The 19,826-nt window shown below is 52.5% G+C and overlaps 1 protein-coding gene across 3 annotated transcripts in view; it reads left to right on the forward strand.

Moving 5' to 3' along the window:
• klhdc3 (kelch domain containing 3) overlaps window positions 1-19,826 on the forward strand; it is a 31,893-nt gene that overhangs the window by 6,858 nt on the left and 5,209 nt on the right. For all 3 annotated transcript variants that reach the window (XM_084709399.1, XM_084709401.1, XM_084709400.1), the window contains exons 6-8: window positions 2,903-3,116; window positions 4,875-4,961; window positions 6,210-6,318. In XM_084709399.1, coding sequence (XP_084565525.1) covers window positions 2,903-3,116; window positions 4,875-4,961; window positions 6,210-6,318 — 410 coding nt within the window. The remainder of the gene's footprint in view (window positions 1-2,902; window positions 3,117-4,874; window positions 4,962-6,209; window positions 6,319-19,826) is intronic.

The following is a 19,826-nucleotide window of genomic DNA, read 5'->3' on the forward strand; positions in this document are numbered from 1 at the left end:
AGTTGGGGCAGGTTCCCCTACTTGATGCAACACCCAACCTGATGTGTTTCTGCTGTGGGGCTGTGGGCTTCTCTCTTGCTGCTTTAAACGATTCAGGGCAGGGTGCCAGGTGTCCAAGCAAGATTGAGGGTCGTGCAAGTCGTTGGGGTTCATTATGGTCTGATGTAAAGTAGTGTACAGGGGTCTTATTGACTGGATATAGAGAGTGGCTCTTTCCCCAGCCCCTAAAGCGGTTGTCTGGACCACAGCCAAGGACTAAGAGCCTGGCAGGGGATTATACCCCCGCCTGGAGCTCTGCTGTACCTCTGCAGCTCAACATGCCTGTGTGCTAGTCAGGTTACCTGGAGGTGAATGCTGCTGGTCATCTGGAGCCAGTCCACTCAGGGCTGTGTCTCCAGCACCAGTCCACTCAGGGCTGTGTCTCCAGCACCAGTCCACTCAGGGCTGTGTCTCCAGCACCGGTCCACTCAGGGCTGTGTCTCCAGCCAGTCCACTCAGGGCTGTGTCTCCAGCACCAGTCCACTCAGGGCTGTCTCCAGCCAGTCCACTCAGGGCTGTGTCTCCAGCCAGTCCACTCAGGGCTGTGTCTCCAGCACCAGTCCACTCAGGGCTGTGTCTCCAGCCAGTCCACTCAGGGCTGTGTCTCCAGCCAGTCCACTCAGGGCTGTGTCTCCAGCACCAGTCCACTCAGGGCTGTGTCTCCAGCACCAGTCCACTCAGGGCTGTCTCCAGCCAGTCCACTCAGGGCTGTGTCTCCAGCACCAGTCCACTCAGGGCTGTGTCTCCAGCCAGTCCACTCAGGGCTGTGTCTCCAGCCAGTCCACTCAGGGCTGTGTCTCCAGCACCGGTCCACTCAGGGCTGTGTCTCCAGCACCGGTCCACTCAGGGCTGTGTCTCCAGCACCGGTCCACTCAGGGCTGTGTTTCCAGCACCAGTCCATTCAGGGCTGTGTCTCCAGCACCAGTCCACTCAGGGCTGTGTCTCCAGCACCAGTCCACTCAGGGCTGTGTCTCCAGCACCAGTCCACTCAGGGCTGTCTCCAGCCAGTCCACTCAGGGCTGTGTCTCCAGCACCAGTCCACTCAGGGCTGTGTCTCCAGCACCAGTCCACTCAGGGCTGTGTCTCCAGCACCAGTCCACTCAGGGCTGTGTCTCCAGCACCAGTCCACTCAGGGCTGTGTCTCCAGCACCAGTCCACTCAGGGCTGTGTCTCCAGCACCAGTCCACTCAGGGCTGTGTCTCCAGCACCAGCCCACTCAGGGCTGTGTCTCCAGCACCAGTCCATTCAGGGCTGTGTCTCCAGCACCGGTCCACTCAGGGCTGTGTCTCCAGCACCGGTCCACTCAGGGCTGTGTCTCCAGCACCGGTCCACTCAGGGCTGTGTCTCCAGCACCGGCCCACTCAGGGCTGTGTCTCCAGCACCGGTCCACTCAGGGCTGTGTCTCCAGCACCGGTCCACTCAGGGCTGTGTCTCCAGCACCGGTCCACTCAGGGCTGTGTCTCCAGCCAGTCCACTCAGGGCTGTGTCTCCAGCCAGTCCACTCAGGGCTGTGTCTCCAGCATCAGTCCACTCAGGGCTGTGTCTCCAGCATCAGTCCACTCAGGGCTGTGTCTCCAGCACCAGTCCACTCAGGGCTGTGTCTCCAGCACCAGTCCACTCAGGGCTGTGTCTCCAGCCAGTCCACTCAGGGCTGTGTCTCCAGCATCAGTCCACTCAGGGCTGTGTCTCCAGCACCAGTCCACTCAGGGCTGTGTCTCCAGCCAGTCCACTCAGGGCTGTGTCTCCAGCCAGTCCATTCAGGGCTGTGTCTCCAGCACCAGTCCACTCAGGGCTGTGTCTCCAGCACCAGTCCACTCAGGGCTGTGTCTCCAGCACCAGTCCACTCAGGGCTGTGTCTCCAGCACCAGTCCACTCAGGGCTGTGTCTCCAGCACCAGGGGTTAGGGTTCATCTGCACATGTGACTTGAGGTGTTGTTGTTTTGTCCTGCTGAAGGTTCTATCCCTCTGTGTGCTAAACATGCATCTGCAGAGGTCGTCAATACTGGGTTCCTGCTCAAACGTGGCTGAAGTTAGGATTTTGGACAATTTGCAGTTTTTATTTATGCCTGAGCAGTGATCAACATTTAGGCCTGTCCGATTCTCCGGGACAAGTGGAAAAAAATGGTGGGACCAGTATTACGAAAAAGTAAAACAATCAAAATGAAAGTGTCTTAGAATCAACTTTCTGAAAATCTTTTTTTCAAACTTCAAAACTTTTTCAAAAATATTTTATCTCTACCTTTCGAACTTCTTTTTTAAAACCTTTTTTTACCGAAACTTTTTAAAAATCTTGAGAAAAAAAAAAAAAGACAACCCCTGCTGAGTATGGGAGCGATACATCGTCATGGTTACACTAACTGACTTTCATCTCTCTGCAGTTCGGTTATAAACACATTCATGTTGCCTCGGCCAGTCCAGGAACCCCTACACTAATCCTGTTATTTGTTTCTCAAACTAAGTTCAAGGGTTGGACTCAAACAAGCTGTTTAGTTTGAGTTCCGGATCTGAATGTGCTTAGTGTTTTTAGAAACCTTGAAGTTTTCCAGCTGCATACTGTGGGCTACACCTGTGTGCACCTCCCATGCCCACTAGATGGTGCTGTTTACCTGCAGGTCTGCCAGCTATCTTCCTCCTGCACCTGCTCACACTGCCAGGCTTATGACTCTTATTCATCTGCAGGATTTCAGATAGGTGGGAACTATACCTGGGCTCCTACTGAGCAGTACAGATCAGGGTTAGGATATTGAGCTGGGCTGTGGATGAGGGGGAAGTTACTGTAGCCCTCTGGAGGAACGTGTTGAGACTGATGTCTCATGCAAGGGAGGGAGGACTGATGTGTGTGTGTGTGTGTGTGTTCCCTCAGGGAACCCCGGCGCGATGGAGAGACTTCCACTCTGCCACCATCATCGGGACTAAAATGTTTGTATTTGGAGGCCGAGCGGACCGCTTCGGCCCCTTCCACTCCAACAACGAGATCTACTGCAACAAGATCAAGGTGTTCGACACTGAGACCAGCTGCTGGCTGAACACACCCTCTGCACAGCTACTGCCTGAGGGGAGACGCAGTCACTCGGCTTGTGAGACACAGCACACACACAGCACACACACAGCACACACACAGCACACACACAGCACACACACAGCACACACACAGCACACACTCAGCACACACTCAGCACACACTCAGCACACACTCAGCACACACTCAGCACACACTCAGCACACACACAGCACACACACAGCACACACACAGCACACACACAGCACACACACACACTCAGCACACACACACACTCAGCACACACACAGCACACACACAGCACACACACAGCACACACACAGCACACACACACACACACACACACACACACTCAGCACACACACACACACACTCAGCACACACACAGCACACACTCAGCACACACACAGCACACACTCAGCACACACACAGCACACACACAGCACACACTCAGCACACACTCAGCACACACTCAGCACACACTCAGCACACACTCAGCACACACACTCAGCACACACACTCAGCACACACACAGCACACACTCAGCACACACACTCAGCACACACACAGCACACACACTCAGCGCACACACAGCACACACACTCAGCGCACACACTCAGCACACACACTCAGCACACACACACACACTCAGCACACACACTCAGCACACACACACACACTCAGCACACACACACACTCAGCACACACACAGCACACACACAGCACACACACTCAGCACACACACTCAGCACACACACACACAAGCCATGAATACACTTTATTACTATTTCATGCTCATTTAAACATTTTCTGAAAGAGTTTGGCAGCGAGGTCTTATTTAATCTTTTTGTACCTTTAAACTGTCATTGAGGTCTAATTGGAGTTCAGTGTTGCGAAGCACCTCGAATTACAAACAGTCCGAAATAAAAGCTGTTTCTTTTCAAGGAGGCTGTGATCGGTTCATAAACAGGACTACCGTCTGCACTCATTTTCCAGCTTTCTTCCTTTTATGATGTCATTCTAAACACCTGGCTGTTGGTGTCCTGCAGCGTCACTTCATGTAGGCTGTGAGCATGTGGCAGCCAGCCTTGCCTCATGATTGGTTAAGGCGAGAGGGAGTCAGGTGGCTGAACGGTGAGGGAGTCGGGCTAGTAATCAGAAGGTCGCCAGTTTGATTCCCGGCTGTGCCACGTGACGTTGTGTCCTTGGGCAAGGCACTTCACCCTACTTGCCTCAGGGGGAATGTCCCTGTACTTACTGTAAGTCGCTCTGGATAAGAGCGTCTGCTAAATGACTAGCGTCGTGCCTCATTATTGGTTAAGGCGAGCTCGTGCCTCATGATTGGTTAAGGCTAGCTCGTGACTCATGATTGGTTAAGGTTAGCTCGTGACTCGTGATAGGTTAAGGCGAGTTCGTACCTCATGATTGGTTAAGGCTAGCTTGTGCCTCATGATAGGTTAAGGCTAGCTTGTGCCTCATGATAGGTTAAGGCTAGCTTTTGCCTCATGATAGGTTAAGGCTAGCTTTTGCCTCATGATAGGTTAAGGCTAGCTTGTGCCAAGCCGTCTACAGTACTGGCACACGGATCAAATGTTCAATAATGGATCAACAGGGTCATTTCTTTTGTATTTAGTTTTATGTTAGGATGCATACAGTGGGCAACAGGCAAGCAGTCGTAATGTCTTTGTATTTTGTTTCATTTGAATTGCTAACCCACACACACACATATTTTTTATTTTGTTACTAGACAATTTTTTCAATACAATGTTTTTTTCAAAATCTCTTTTCTGTTTCTGACTGCCCCCCCCCCCACCAGTCTCGTGTGATGGGGAGCTCTATATATTTGGAGGCTACAATGCCCGTCTGGACCGCCACTTCAACGACCTCTGGAAGTTTAACCCAGGTGAGACAACTTCCCTTCCACCAGCCCATCGTATAACCTGCCCTGCTCCCCACACTAGCCCATCACAGACAGCACTCAGCGGAGCTGTCTCCTGATTGGTTGACATGTCTCGCTGTTTGATGCCTTGTACTCTGTGCATCTTCTGTGGAGGAAGCGCAGCTCAGCGCAGCGCTGGTCATCGTGACCCAGTTCCTCCCAGCTCTCCAGGAGAGAGTGACACATAGACAGGTCCCTCACAGCTGAGCTCACCACCACCCTCCCTGTCTGCTCTGAGGAGCTGAGCTCACCACCACCCTCCCTGTCTGCTCTGAGGAGCTGAGCTCACCACCACCCTCCCTGTCTGCTCTGAGGAGCTGAGCTCACCACCACCCTCCCTGTCTGCTCTGAGGAGCTGAGCTCACCACCACCCTCCCTGTCTGCTCTGAGGAGCTGAGCTCACCACCACCCTCCCTGTCTGCTCTGAGGAGCTGAGCTCACCACCACCCTCCCTGTCTGCTCTGAGGAGCTGAGCTCACCACCACCCTCCCTGTCTGCTCTGAGGAGCTGAACTCACCACCACCCTCCCTGTCTGCTCTGAGGAGCTGAGCTGATCACAGATCATCAGTTTTCAGTTCCCCCCAAACATTTCTCACAAGAGGAGAAGGGAGGGTGGACATGCTGCCCAGCATGCCTGCAGTACAAATGCTGTCCACCAGAGGGCTTTGCAGGCGTCTCCACAGCAATGCCCTTGCAGGGACCAGAGGGCCTGTTGCCATGGAGACGCTGTGGCCAGTGTGCGAGGAGCTTGGAGGTTCTTCCTTATATGGAGGGATGGAGAGAAGACCCGCTCATGTACACAGGGAAGAGGAGGGAGGAGGCGTCTGTTTCCTAACTTTTGAGATGAAAACCCCTCTTTTTGTCTTCTGGCATACAGCTCTCCCCCTCAAGTGGTGTGTGTGTACTAAATATAGAGAGGGGCTGAATGGATGCCAGACACAATTGTGAGTGGAGCAGGTTTATGTAACAGAATAACCAACTAGTTATTTTTTCTAACGTAGCAACAAAGCCTTCCACCTCAACCTGCAGGTTAGTGTACATGGGGGGGGGGGTTAGTCAGCTAGCTCTGGAGATGTTTTTCAGAACCTCATACAGAGACGGGCTGGCCTTCAGAGTGCTCTGTCCCATGGTGAGGAAACACACTTCCTACTGATCCTTAGTCCACCACTGAATATTGATTTGTTGTGTGTGTGTGTGTGTGTGTGCGTGCAGAGGCGTTCTCCTGGAGGAAGGTGGACCCCCGGGGGAAAGGCCCGTGTCCCAGGAGGAGACAGTGCTGTTGCATGGTGGGAGATCGCATCATCCTGTTTGGAGGAACCAGGTGAGTTTCATGTTCTTCACGTAGCAGAACCTCAGAACATGGACGAGAGTCCTGTCAGTGTTCTGTAGGAACGTCTGAACCAGCAGGTCTGGTTAACTGAACCAGCCCATTCAGGTCTGGTTAACTGAACCAGCAGGTCTGGTTAACTGAACCAGCAGGTCTGGTTAACTGCCTGAAGCCCATAGAGGCCCAGGGCTGAAGACAAGCGTAGCCTCTTGGTTATCAGCACGTCAGCTCAGCAGTGATCAGATAGATGAGAGGTTTGTCTCTGCTCATGGTCGTAGTGGAGCCACACTCAGACTCCCAGAGCATCCTGGCTGGCTGGCTGGCTGGTGTATGACTGGCTGTGAGGGGGGGGGGGGGCTGGTGTATGACTGGCTGTGAGGGGGGGGGGGGCTGGTGTATGACTGGCTGTGAGGGGGGGTGGGGGGCTGGTGTATGACTGGCTGTGAGGGGGGGGGGGGGCTGGTGTATGACTGGCTGTGAGGGGGGGGGGGGCTGGTGCATGACTGGCTGTGAGGGGGGGGGGGCTGGTGCATGACTGGCTGTGAGGGGGGGGCTGGTGCATGACTGGCTGTGAGGGGGGGGCTGGTGTATGACTGGCTGTGAGGGGGGGGGGCTGGTGCATGACTGGCTGTGAGGGGGGGGGGGCTGGTGCATGACTGGCTGTGAGGGGGGGGGGGGCTGGTGCATGACTGGCTGTGAGGGGGGGGGGCTGGTGCATGACTGGCTGTGAGGGGGGGGGCTGGTGCATGACTGGCTGTGAGGGGGGGGCTGGTGCATGACTGGCTGTGAGGGGGGGGGGGCTGGTGCATGACTGGCTGTGAGGGGGGGGGGGGCTGGTGCATGACTGGCTGTGAGGGGGGGGGGGGGGCTGGTGCATGACTGGCTGTGAGGGGGGGGGGGCTGGTGCATGACTGGCTGTGAGGGGGGGGGGGGCTGGTGCATGACTGGCTGTGAGGGGGGGGGGGGCTGGTGCATGACTGGCTGTGAGGGGGGGGGGGCTGGTGCATGACTGGCTGTGAGGGGGGGGGCTGGTGCATGACTGGCTGTGAGGGGGGGGCTGGTGCATGACTGGCTGTGAGGGGGGGGGGGCTGGTGCATGACTGGCTGTGAGGGGGGGTGGGGGGCTGGTGTATGACTGGCTGTGGGGGGGGGGGGGGGGGCTGGTGTATGACTGGCTGTGAGGAAGGGGCTGGTGTATGACTGGCTGTGAGGGGGGGTGGGGGGCTGGTGTATGACTGGCTGTGAAGGGGGGTGGGGGGCTGGTGTATGACTGGCTGTGAGGGGGGGGGGGGGCTGGTGTATGACTGGCTGTGAGGGGGGGAGGGAGGGCTGGTGTATGACTGGCTGTGAGGGGAGGGGGGGGGGCTGGTGTATGACTGGCTGTGAGGGGAGGGGGGGGCTGGTGTATGACTGGCTGTGAGGGGGGGTGGGGGGCTGGTGTATGACTGACTGTGAGGGGGGTGGGGGGGCGCTGGCTGGCCAGGAGACGGTCTCTGATAGACCAGTAGCTGGTGTAAGGAGGTAGCTAATCCAGAGTGTTTCTGCAGGCCTCGGCCTGTTATCAGCAGCAGCCTGTTATCAGCTGGGCCCCTCTGAGCAGCCTCACACTGGGAGAGGGACGTGATGGAGGCTGGGGAGAACACTAACATTGCGTCTCTGTAAGGCCCCCCCAGCACCCTGCCCCCCCAGCACCCTGCCCCCCCAGCACCCTGCCCCCTCCAGCACCCTGCCCCCCCAGCACCCTGCCCCCCAGTCACGGCTGATAGGATAGTAGTTTTAGCTGCAGCATAATGAGCAGTGCACCCTTACACACAACACTGCTGTTCCTGGACACGTTTCTAAGATTAAAAGTTATTTTGTGTGTTTTTTAATTAGACTAATTAAGTTTGTTCGGTTGGACCCATTTCTTTTTGTGTGTAAGTTTTAGTTTCTTAAATTAACTAATTTAACTCATGAGAGGTGTGAAGTGCTGATTGTTGTGCTGGTAATGAGTTTAGGAGAGAGGGATTTGTTTGCAGAAGTAGAGAGCAGAACAGGGTGCTTATTAAGGGATTAGAGCAGGAGGTGCTGCCTTCCTGTGTCAGTCCAGCCAGTGTCAGTCCAGCCTGTGTCAGGGTGTCAGCCCAGCCTGTGTCAGGGTGTCAGTCCAGCCTGTGTCAGGGTGTCAGTCCAGCCTGTGTCAGGGTGTCAGTCCAGCCTGTGTCAGTCCAGCCTGTGTCAGGGTGTCAGTCCAGCCTGTGTCAGTCCAGCCTGTGTCAGGGTGTCAGTCCAGCCTGTGTCAGGGTGTCAGTCCAGCCTGTGTCAGTCCAGCCTGTGTCAGGGTGTCAGTCCAGCCTGTGTCAGCCCAGCCTGTGTCAGGGTGTCAGTCCAGCCTGTGTCAGTCCAGCCTGTGTCAGGGTGTCAGTCCAGCCTGTGTCAGTCCAGCCTGTGTCAGGGTGTCAGTCCAGCCTGTGTCAGTCCAGCCTGTGTCAGGGTGTCAGTCCAGCCTGTGTCAGTCCAGCCTGTGTCAGCCCAGCCTGTGTCAGGGTGTCAGTCCAGCCTGTGTCAGTCCAGCCTGTGTCAGGGTGTCAGTCCAGCCTGTGTCAGTCCAGCCTGTGTCAGGGTGTCAGTCCAGCCTGTGTCAGGGTGTCAGTCCAGCCTGTGTCAGGGTGTCAGTCCAGCCTGTGTCAGTCCAGCCTGTGTCAGGGTGTCAGTCCAGCCTGTGTCAGGGTGTCAGCCCAGCCTGTGTCAGCCCAGCCTGTGTCAGGGTGTCAGCCCAGCCTGTGACAGCTCACCCAAATAAAAGTACCCCCCGGAATAAAAGTACCTCCCAAAAAATTGCCAAATCAACATGCAAACTGTGTCCATATGCTATCAAAATGTGTTCCTACCAGTGTAAGTGTGCATCTTTTACTGTCACTTGCAATCGGGAATAGAAATGGACAGCAAATATACCATTGCTAGGAAATAACTTAAACACTTGTAGTTTGGAAATACATAATCATTGATACATAATCATTTTTTTAAAATAGGCTGTTTGGTTACAGATATAGTACAAGTACTTTTCCTCAAAAAATGGAGTCGACATGACTGCAACATAACATGAAAACCACTAGCAAACAAAGAATTGCTAGGAATATATCTCAACATTTGTCATTTGGAAATACATAATCATTATCACAATGTAAAAAAAAAAGAGGCTGTCTGGTTGCAAATATAGCACTGGCACTTTTCCTCAAAAACTTAGTTGATTTGTTGACTGAAACATGACATAGAAAATCAAAAAAAACTGGTTGTCTGGTTACAAATATATGGTAGAACTTTTCCTCAAACTTACAGTCAATGGGACTGCAACATAACATGAAAACCTCTAGCAAACAAAGCAAACAAAGCATTGCTAGGAAAATACTTCACCACTTGTCATTTGGAAATACATACTTATTGCTCTGTAAAAAAAAGAGGCTGTCTAGTTACAAACATACATGTACTAGTACTATCACTTTTCCTAAAACAGCTTACTGTCAACATGACAACCACTACCAAATAAAGCATTGCTTGGAAAATACTTCAATGCCTGTAGCTTGGAAATACATAGTTACAAAGCTGTCAAATAACAAACATGCCATGACTACTGGTATACGGTACCTCAACAAACTTATAGTAGACACGACTGCCGCGCAGCACAATTACAGGTGCTGTGATATTTCTAATGAAATCATCTCGCAGCACCTCATATTCCGTGTCTTGTGCGGCATACAACGTCCTTAGCTAATGTAAGCTACTTGCCGCTAGCTAGCTAAGGTAGCTAACGTTTTCACATCAAAGAGTTCCAATTTATCATCCCTTCCCACCCAAAATGCATGGAATATTCTAAAATTGTCTTGATTTTCAAAAATAAAATAAACGTACCGTCCGAAATAAGAACGTACCGGGTGGATTTTTCGGGTAAAAAAAATTAACGTACTGGTACGTTTATTTGGGTGAAAAGAGTATGTTATATCTATACTCTATATATCTATGTGCTTAACATTGGTCCACCAGTCATCTTCCTTACTAGCATGTTTTTATTTAAACGCCACCTCTAGCCGTAGCTAATCAGAGCTTATTCCAGTGTTTGTTTTCCCATGGCTTAACAACTTAGAGAGTAATTAACAAGGCTAAGGAGTTATTTGTATCTGTCTCAATGAAATTGACAAACGTCTGCGCAGGCGGTCCTGAGTTACTGGATGGACACAGTGCTTGTGTTCCTCACGTAAGACACACAGAGAGGAAACAGAGATGGACACAGTGCTTGTGTTCCTCACGTAAGACACGCAGAGAGGAAACAGAGAGCAGATTTACGAGCGGCCTGTTGTTGTCCTGGGAGACGGCCTTTCAGACTGATCCAGAACAGAACTGTTCCGGTGATATTTATTTCCACTTTATGATATTGACTTAAACTGTAGGAATTTGTTGGGCAATCATTTATTACTAGTGAAGCACTATAAATCTATGAAATGCCTGGGAGCTATGTGTTCAAAGGGCTGGACTGCACTGAGCTGTATCGGAGAAAGTCTACCAGAATGAGTGGTACGGCATTATAGAGTCATTAGGGCATAATACAATGGCACTTCATCATTGTGTGTGTGTGTGCTCTCATCTAACAGAGAGAGAGAGACGGCAGCAACATTACATCAGTTGTGCTGATCATCAGGGTAGTAGCTCACTGTCTCCTCAGCTTAAACACTGATGTGGAAATTAGTTCCCATTACGCCCTGATTTAGTGCAGGAGTTTATATATATATATATATATATATATATATATATAGAGAGAGAGAGAGAGAGAGAGAGAGAGAGAGAGAGAGAGAGAGAGAGAGAGAGAGAGAGAGAGAGAGAGAGAGAGAGAGAGAGAGAGAGAGAGAGAGAGAGAGAGAGAGAGAGAGAGAGAGAGAGAGAGAGAGAGAGAGAGAGAGAGAGAGAGAGAGAGAGAGAGAGAGAGAGAGAGAGAGAGAGAGAGAGAGAGAGAGAGAGAGAGAGAGAGAGAGAGAGAGAGAGAGAGAGAGAGAGAGAGAGAGAGAGAGAGAGAGAGAGAGAGAGAGAGAGAGAGAGAGAGAGAATACTTGCATTCCACAGCCAAAGCCGGGAAAGGGGTGTGTGTGTGTCAGGGTATTGGTGGCAGTCTATTCAACATCACTTACGCCAGTTTAAGCAGGCCTGCTGGGCTGCGGAGAGGCGTGAAATTCTGGCCCCCCTCTGATTTATGACCTCTGGGAGGGTTCCTCTCACAGGACCCCCCCCCCCCCACACACACACTCACACCTCTGCAACACTTGTTTACTGAAACCTGCCCACTGCCCCATGAAGAGATCTTTCTGGGCCTCGCATGACTGATCTTACCTGCCCTGACCTTCACCTCATTACCATTAGCTGCTAGCATCTAGCTGCCTCTTGGACAGCCAGGAGAACATATGGACTCACCTGTGTGTTGCGGTGAGCAGCGGGGTGGGAGCCTGGGTGGGATCAATGTGGAGGCGTCCTGAGGCTGGGGACAGGACTTCCTCTGAGGGGCAGGATGTAGTCAGGAGGCTGGGGACGGGACTTCCTCTGAAGGGCAGGATGTAGTCAGGAGGCTGGGGACGGGACTTCCTCTGAAGGGCAGGATGTAGACAGGAGGCTGGGGACAGGACTTCCTCTGAGGGGCAGGATGTAGACAGGAGGCTGGGGACAGGACTTCCTCTGAGGGGCAGGATGTAGTCAGGAGGCTGGGGACGGGACTTCCTCTGAAGGGCAGGATGTAGTCAGGAGGCTGGGGACGGGACTTCCTCTGAAGGGCAGGATGTAGACAGGAGGCTGGGGACAGGACTTCCTCTGAGGGGCAGGATGTAGTCAGGAGGCTGGGGACAGGACTTCCTCTGAGGGGCAGGATGTAGACAGGAGGCTGGGGACAGGACTTCCTCTGAGGGGCAGGATGTAGACAGGAGGCTGGGGACGGGACTTCCTCTGAAGGGCAGGATGTAGTCAGGAGGCTGGGGACAGGACTTCCTCTGAGGGGCAGGATGTAGACAGGAGGCTGGGGACGGGACTTCCTCTGAAGGGCAGGATGTAGTCAGGAGGCTGGGGACAGGACTTCCTCTGAGGGGCAGGATGTAGACAGGAACGTGGCAGATTGGCATGCTGGGAGTTGACAGCATGGTCTCAGAGACTGAAGCTGAAGCACTTTTCTGCGTGTGTGTATTTATTTAATTCATTACATGCTTGTTTCTATATTTTCCTCTGTGGGCGTTTGGCTGGCATGATGATGATGATGATGATGAAGAGGTCCTAGCCTAGCCTCAAGGCTGCTCATGCAGAGTGGGTGGATTCACACATTAACCTCAGTGTTGCTAAAGCGTGCTCTTTCACTCCAACATGAAACGGATGAATATAATCAAGTGAGTTTGAGTAGAGGCAGCGAGTGTGAGTAGAGGCAGCGAGTGTGAGTAGAGGCAGCAAGTGTGAGTAGAGGCAGCGAGTGTGAGTAGAGACAGCGAGTGTGAGTAGAGGCAGCGAGTGTGAGTAGAGGCAGCGAGTGTGAGTAGAGGCAGCGAGTGTGAGTAGAGGCAGCGAGTGTGAGTAGAGGCAGCGAGTGTGAGTAGAGGCAGCGAGTGTGAGTAGAGGCAGCGAGTGTGAGTAGAGGCAGCGAGTGTGAGTAGAGGCAGCGAGTGTGAGTAGAGGCAGCGAGTGTGAGTAGAGGCAGCGAGTGTGAGTAGAGGCAGCGAGTGTGAGTAGAGGCAGCGAGTGTGAGTAGAGGCAGCGAGTGTGAGTAGAGGCAGCGAGTGTGAGTAGAGGCAGCGAGTCATCAGCCGTGGAGGGCTCTTCACTCTTGTTTCATGGCCTGCAGAGCGGTGGTGATGGAGGAAGAGGGCTTTGTGCTCAGCTATACTGAAGTGACCTTTCCATGTGAATGAGCGTGTCTGTGGTGTATGGTCTGTGCGGACAGGCGACCCCCATTCGAGCGCTAACTCTCCTGATGTAACCCCAGCGCTGGGGGAGCTACAGTCCTGGTGGCCTGGTTCTGATCATTCTGGAACTGGGGATAGAATGATCCAGGGCCCTTCTAACAAACATCCTACGTGCTTTATATTACAACTGCTGAGAACATTTGAGGAGGAATATTTTTAGAATGATGTGCAACAATTCTAATCTTCCTGGAAGTCGTTCTGACCAATCAGGGTTATTTTCTAGATCTCCTAGATAAAACCCCGAACAGGATTAAATATCTATGAATCACTGCGTTCTGTTCATCATCTCTATGGCTGCTGTGCTGGTTGAGTCTGGAGTTCTCAGTGCCAGTCATGTTCTAGAAGGCTCTTTCACACACCGGAGATTCTCCCTGGATTCCACTCTTCAAACATTCGAACCCTATCCTGTCCTGCCCCAGCCTTACAGCCGTGTGTGTGTGTGTGTGTGTGTGTGACTCATGACTTACCTGACGTCAGCGGAGTGCACGTACAGACACACATGCTCAGTGTTGTGGTGGTGTTCGTCACATGCTCAGTGTTGTGGTGGTGTTTGTCACATGCTCAGTGTTGTGGTGGTGTTCGTCACATGCTCAGTGTTGTGGTGGTGTTCGTCACATGCTCAGTGTTGTGGTGGTGTTCGTCACATGCTCAGTGTTGTGGTGGTGTTCGTCACATGCTCAGTGTTGTGGTGGTGTTCGTCACATGCTCAGTGTTGTGGTGGTGTTCGTCACATGCTCAGTGTTGTGGTGGTGTTCGTCACATGCTCAGTGTTGTGGTGGTGTTCGTCACATGCTCAGTGTTGTGGTGGTGTTCGTCACATGCTCAGTGTTGTGGTGGTGTTCGTCACATGCTCAGTGTTGTGGTGGTGTTCGTCACATGCTCAGTGTTGTGGTGGTGTTCGTCACATGCTCAGTGTTGTGGTGGTGTTCGTCACATGCTCAGTGTTGTGGTGGTGTTCGTCACATGCTCAGTGTTGTGGTGGTGTTCGTCACATGCTCAGTGTTGTGGTGGTGTTCGTCACACAGGGAGCGTTGGGAGGGAGACGGGTGGCTCGTCTACGGACACAAAGGTGTCTCACAGTGATGACACAGCCAGCGCTGCCCACAGATCCATTCATACTTCACCTGTTTGTGGTTGAACTGCTTGCTCCTCTGATTCTTCATCCTGTCTTCCCAGGAGGCATTATGACGTTTGAATTACACCATTTATTTCTGTTTGATTTTTTGCTCTTCTTTTATGAAATCGACAGTTTATTTTCTTCCAGAGAGAAGAAAAAGCAAATCTGTTGTTACCTCCCTAAATAGCAGACTGAAGATTGAAACACTGAAACATTTCCAGACTCTCTTAAAGGTCTCTTTCCTTTCAGCGGGTGCAGAATAATGTCCATCATTTGGGTTTGTTTGAATCAGCCCTACTTGTCAGAAAGGCACAGAAGTACTAAAGATCATTCTGAACTGGAAGCTCTTACCAAATGTAGAGCCTCTCTTCCCTGGAGAGAGGGTTCGTGAAGGAGGGAGAGGGGTTTCGAGCCAGAGAGAGGGAGGTGGGGAACACGGGGGATTTGGTTGGAGTTCAGCTGAGGACCACAGAAGAAGGTAATCTCCCAGGTAGCCAAAACATCTCTGGCACTGCCCTCCTTGTAATCCCCGGGACCACAGCACAGCCTCGCTGAGATGTTTAATCAGCGTGAAACCACCCTGTGCACCTCTCTGCTCCAGCCCAGCAGCCGTGTGCTGGCTGGGCCCTCATGAAGCTGCAGAGCTGCAGCTATGGAGGCTGGGTCTGGTCCAGAGGATCAGGGAGGTCAGTGTGTTGGTGCCTGGAAATCAGCTCTACTGCACCTTATCAGGGCTATGTGTCTCCAGCTGGACAGAGAGCTGCTGATTGTGGCTGTTTAACATGTGGGTTCAGAGGCCAGACACAACACAGTGCTCTGTGCGGGCGAGGCCCAGCCCTGCAGCCTGTCAGACACTAAACAAGCCAGCCTACCTGCAGTTGGAGCTTGTTTGGAAGGGTCAGCTCCAGGCTGATTCGTCTGGCCTTGCCTGGGAGGGGAAGGGCTCTATACAAGTGTAGGCTGCAGGCCCATGCATGTTGTGTTGTCCACCAGGGTCAGAGGGTAGGCTCCAGAAGTTTCCTGTGAAGCGTGTGTGTGACCTGTGTGCATGTCCTGTGTGTGTTGGGGAGACACTAAGATAGAACCCTGTCAAACAGTGGAGGTGACCCCAGGATGTGTGCCCTCAGCACGTGGTGGGCAGGGACCTGAGGGCAGAGGAGACATGCAGTGATTTACTCTTCAAAGACGTCCTCCTGATAAGATCACGTCTGTATCTCCACCTGCTCGCCCCTCCAGCTGCTTGTGTACAGGAGCTGTCAGGAGCTGGAGTGTTCCAGAGGGCCTGATAATCCAGCCTGTCTAGCGGCTTGTCGTGCTCCTGTTGTCTACGTGTGTTGACGTGTGTGGACACACAAGTTGGCTTACTGATGCTCTGTCACTGCCAACCACAGCACCGCTAACAGCTAGGACTCTTGGTACTTGTGGAGCTCTCAGCTGGTTTTAGCTCAATTATCATACTCAGTTATCATACTCAGTTATCATACTCAGTTATCCAAGTGACTGTGAAAGTTGACGTATTCATACCCAGAATTGCGCGCACACACACACACACAACATCGCTTCACAAATAAGCCATTGTTAAGGTGAGAAGGTAACTATAAAGCCAGCCTCTGAAGGAATGGACAGGAGACCTTTGTAATGTCTAGCGTAGTACGAGTCTATAAGGAGGAACTGAGTAGTGTATCAGAGAGCTGTGAGCAGAGTTGAATGTCGGTAGAGTGGCTTGGCAGAGCTGTTAGACACACGTCGACCAGGCTATCACCTAGACGACTGCAGAGCCCAGGTCAGGGCCAGATGAGACACAGCTGCACTCCTGTTGCATGGACAACCTTGTCCTTGTGCTGGTGCTCAGAGGTTGAGTGAGCAGGAAGTGGACTCACTGCAGGTATGCCCTAGAGAGCAGAAGACACACTGCATGTGCTGCTAGGTTACCCAGCTGTGCTCAAGGCCATGCAAACATATTTAGATCACTACTTCCTGGCTTTTGATCATGGTAGATGTGAGCAGACCAGACCACAGCCTCCCTCATAACACACGGCACCCTCACGGTTTCCTCAAATGAGCTGGTTTTGGATTCTTTGTTCCTAACAGACCAGGACTGACGGATATACAGTTAATTCTCGTTGTAATCTGAGCCCGGGGGTTCTTAATCTTGGTTGTGTAATCTGGAGGCTGGGTGTCTGTGTCTACCTGGGTGTTAACGCTACACCAGCAGCCCTCCCTAATCCTCCAGCCAGAACCCTGGAGGGAGCAGGTAGTTAGTTAACATGGAGAGCTTTAGGCTGCTGAAAGTAAGGAACCCTTTCTGTGCGTCCTCATTATGTAGTAGTAGTTGGTGTAGCAGGCTAACTGGGCTTCGTCAGAACCTAGTCCATTAGTAAGATGACATGGGTTGACAATCATCAGATCTGTGGTCAATTTCTTTCTCGCTGAGATTGTTTTTGTGAGTAGGTCTGTGATTATGGGAATTATAAAGAAGCTATCTTGCAGACCCATCAGGCTGCATGGTGCATCTGGCTCTGGTGATAAGATTCTGTCCAGGAAGTCATATTTGGTGATGAGTTCCTGTAGCGGAGTGTGTCTAAGGGAGCACAGCTCCACAGGAAGTGGGAGAGGGAGGAAGAGGAAACTCTCTCACTCTCTCTGTCACTCTCTATCTCTGTCTCTCTCTAAGCCTCTCTCTCTCAATCTCTGTCTCTCTGTCTCACTATATGTCTCACTATATGTCTCACTCTCTGTCTCACTCTCTGTCTCACTCTCTGTCTCACTCCCTGTTTCTGTCTCTCTCTCACTCTCTCTCTGTCTCTATCACTGTCACTCTCTCTCTCTCTGTCTCTGTCCCTCTCTCTCTCTCTCTCTCTCTCTCTCTCCCCCCCAGACGTTGTCTTAGGAGTGCAGGGATGGAGGTGTCGCTACAGAGCACTTCCTCCTCTTGAGCTGCTGTTATGGTTGTTTTGATCCCTCACTAGTGTCATTCACAGTCATGACAAAGTGTTTTCCAAAATTGATGGAATTCCCGGACGCTTTTTTCTCGAGCTGTTTCGCGGTCTCCTGTTTATAGTTTTAGGGCCTAGTCCCCTGACTCCCAGGAGGCAGCAGGGCTGTGAGGAGCGCGGCCCCGCTGCAGAACACTCCACAATTAGGGGCCCCCCATTACACATCCTTGGGGAGTGTTGTTTCAAACAGCAAGCTGTGTTTGTTTTGGGGGAGGGGGCGGTGCTGGGCCGTCCGAGGGGCTGGGAACAGGGGCACCCTGGGAGGAGCACCATCACACCTAATGATACTCTGCTGATCGTGTGACAAAACGAGCCATCAAACACCAGGACGCCACATAAACAGACACCACAAGACCTTAGTGGCTCAGCCTGGACACCAGCAATCACAGCCCCTCCTCCCTCTTTCACACATACTCCTTCCTGTTCCTCTCTCTCTCTCTCTCTCTCTCTCTCTCTCTCTCTCTCTCTCTCTCTCTCTCTGTCTCTCTCTCTCTCTCACTCTCTCTCTCTAGTGTGACGATAGACTAACGTTCTGCTCAGGTTCCTAACGTTTCTAACTGTGCCTCTTTCTGAGGCACAAGAAAGCGTCTCCGTGGAGAGCGTGCTGCTCCTCTGAGCCCTCCACATGCCAGCCTGCAGGCCGGCTCCTGGTGGCTGCAGGGTGGAGGGGTCCTGATTGAGGCTGGCCTCCAGAGCTCCTGTTGGGCTGATATCAGGACCAGCCAAGGCCCCTGTACTGGGTCATTAGGTCTCAGATACCATGTCAGATAAAAAGATGATAGTATGTGGTGAAGAGCTATGAGATGTCATAATCATATTAGATAAGGAGCTTTGAGATGATGATCCTACAAGGTAATGTTTCTCTTCTTTTGTTGTAGAGAACACATCTACAAAAAACATCAGCAACACGTTCCATCAGCAACACATTCCTCCTGACTCTTATCTCTCTCTCTCTTTCCCTCTCTCCTCCCTTTCTCCCTCCTCTCTCCTCTCTTTCGCTCTCTCTCCAATTTTCCCTCTCTCCTCCCTCTCTCTCGCTCTCTCCCTCTCTCTTTCTAGGGCTCTTTGTTGTCCTAACAGAGCGATGCTGCTCTTAAGAGGGCATCTTAGGGGTTCAGAGGGCACGTTTGATCAACACGGCCGCGCGGCCGTCAGATAAAGATAAATAAATATGTGTGTGTGCTTAATGTAACAGCCAGCTCTTCAGACCTGCTGCTCAGCCGGGCGCGAGGGAGGGCAGAGTAGCCCCTCCCAGGACGGAGGGGGCTGGTGGAGACTGTAAGCCAGGCTGGGTGACCTCCGGGGGGAGGAGTAATGAGTTCCCCAGCTGCTCCCCTGGGACCCCGCGCTCGTGCTCCACTCCTCTCCTGGCTGCTTTAAACCTGCCAGCCTGTTTGTTTAGGCAAGATTAGCAACGTAAAACCCTTACAACATCCTGGCCACGCAGGGCGAGGGAGACGGAGGAGAGGGGGAGCCAGGAGAGAGACAGGAGAGAAAGAGAGTGATGGATGAAGAGGAGGAGAGAGAGAGAGAAAGTGATGGATGAAGCAAAAGAAGGAAAAGGGACATGTACACCTAACCCTAACCCAAACACGGGGCATTTTTCAGACAGAAAGCTGGTATTATATTATGATGATCGAATGTCTTCTGTTAACCCTCCCCTCCTCCACACACACACACACACACACCATGCATAGCAGATTGGGTCTGTCCCAGCCTCTCAGGGTTCCTACCTGGCTCAGCGATTCACTAATCAGGCCACATGATGATCAGTAACGGCTTCTCGGCTCCTGGGCGGGCGGGGGCGGGGGGGGGGGGGGTAAGAGAGATAGGGGGAGGGAGAAGGGAGGGACAGAGGGAGTAGGGGGGATGTTGAAACAGGAAAGAAGGGAGGGAGGCAGGGGGAAGGGGGAGGGAGGGAAGGCCACCTGTCCTCCTGGTCTCAGGGTGCTGCAGTATCTTCCTCCACTGGAAGCAGTCAGACCAGGTGAACAACCAGGTGGAGTTGGGCTCAGCCCAGAGGACTGGCACAGCAGGAGCTCAGGGAGGGGGGAGTGGTGGAGCCTATGTGGTCACAATACAATCAGGAAGATAAAGAGGGTGATGCTATGAAGGGTGGGAGTAGGGCTAGGGGCACTGCCATCCAGGGGTGTGTGTGTGTGTGTGTGTGTGCGTCCATGCGTGTGTGTGTCTTAGTAGTAGCTAGTTCCGCTCCACACACCTCACAGGAAACAGATGTGCAGTGGTGACCTTACTGTGTGGCTCTGCAGAGAGGGGGAGAAGGGAGCAGGGGAGGGGGTGCTATCTGCATGGGCCAGCCTGCTGTCTGACTATTGCTTTGTTCACTTCCTGTGGGCTCTAATGAGGCTGGGGCCTGATAACGGCTCCTAAGCTCTGCTCTCTGGGAGAGACCATCCTCCACTCCCTGTC

This window comes from Hypomesus nipponensis, chromosome 11, assembly GCF_054491055.1.
Source record: "Hypomesus nipponensis isolate SF chromosome 11, ASM5449105v1, whole genome shotgun sequence".
Taxonomy (NCBI): domain Eukaryota; kingdom Metazoa; phylum Chordata; class Actinopteri; order Osmeriformes; family Osmeridae; genus Hypomesus; species Hypomesus nipponensis.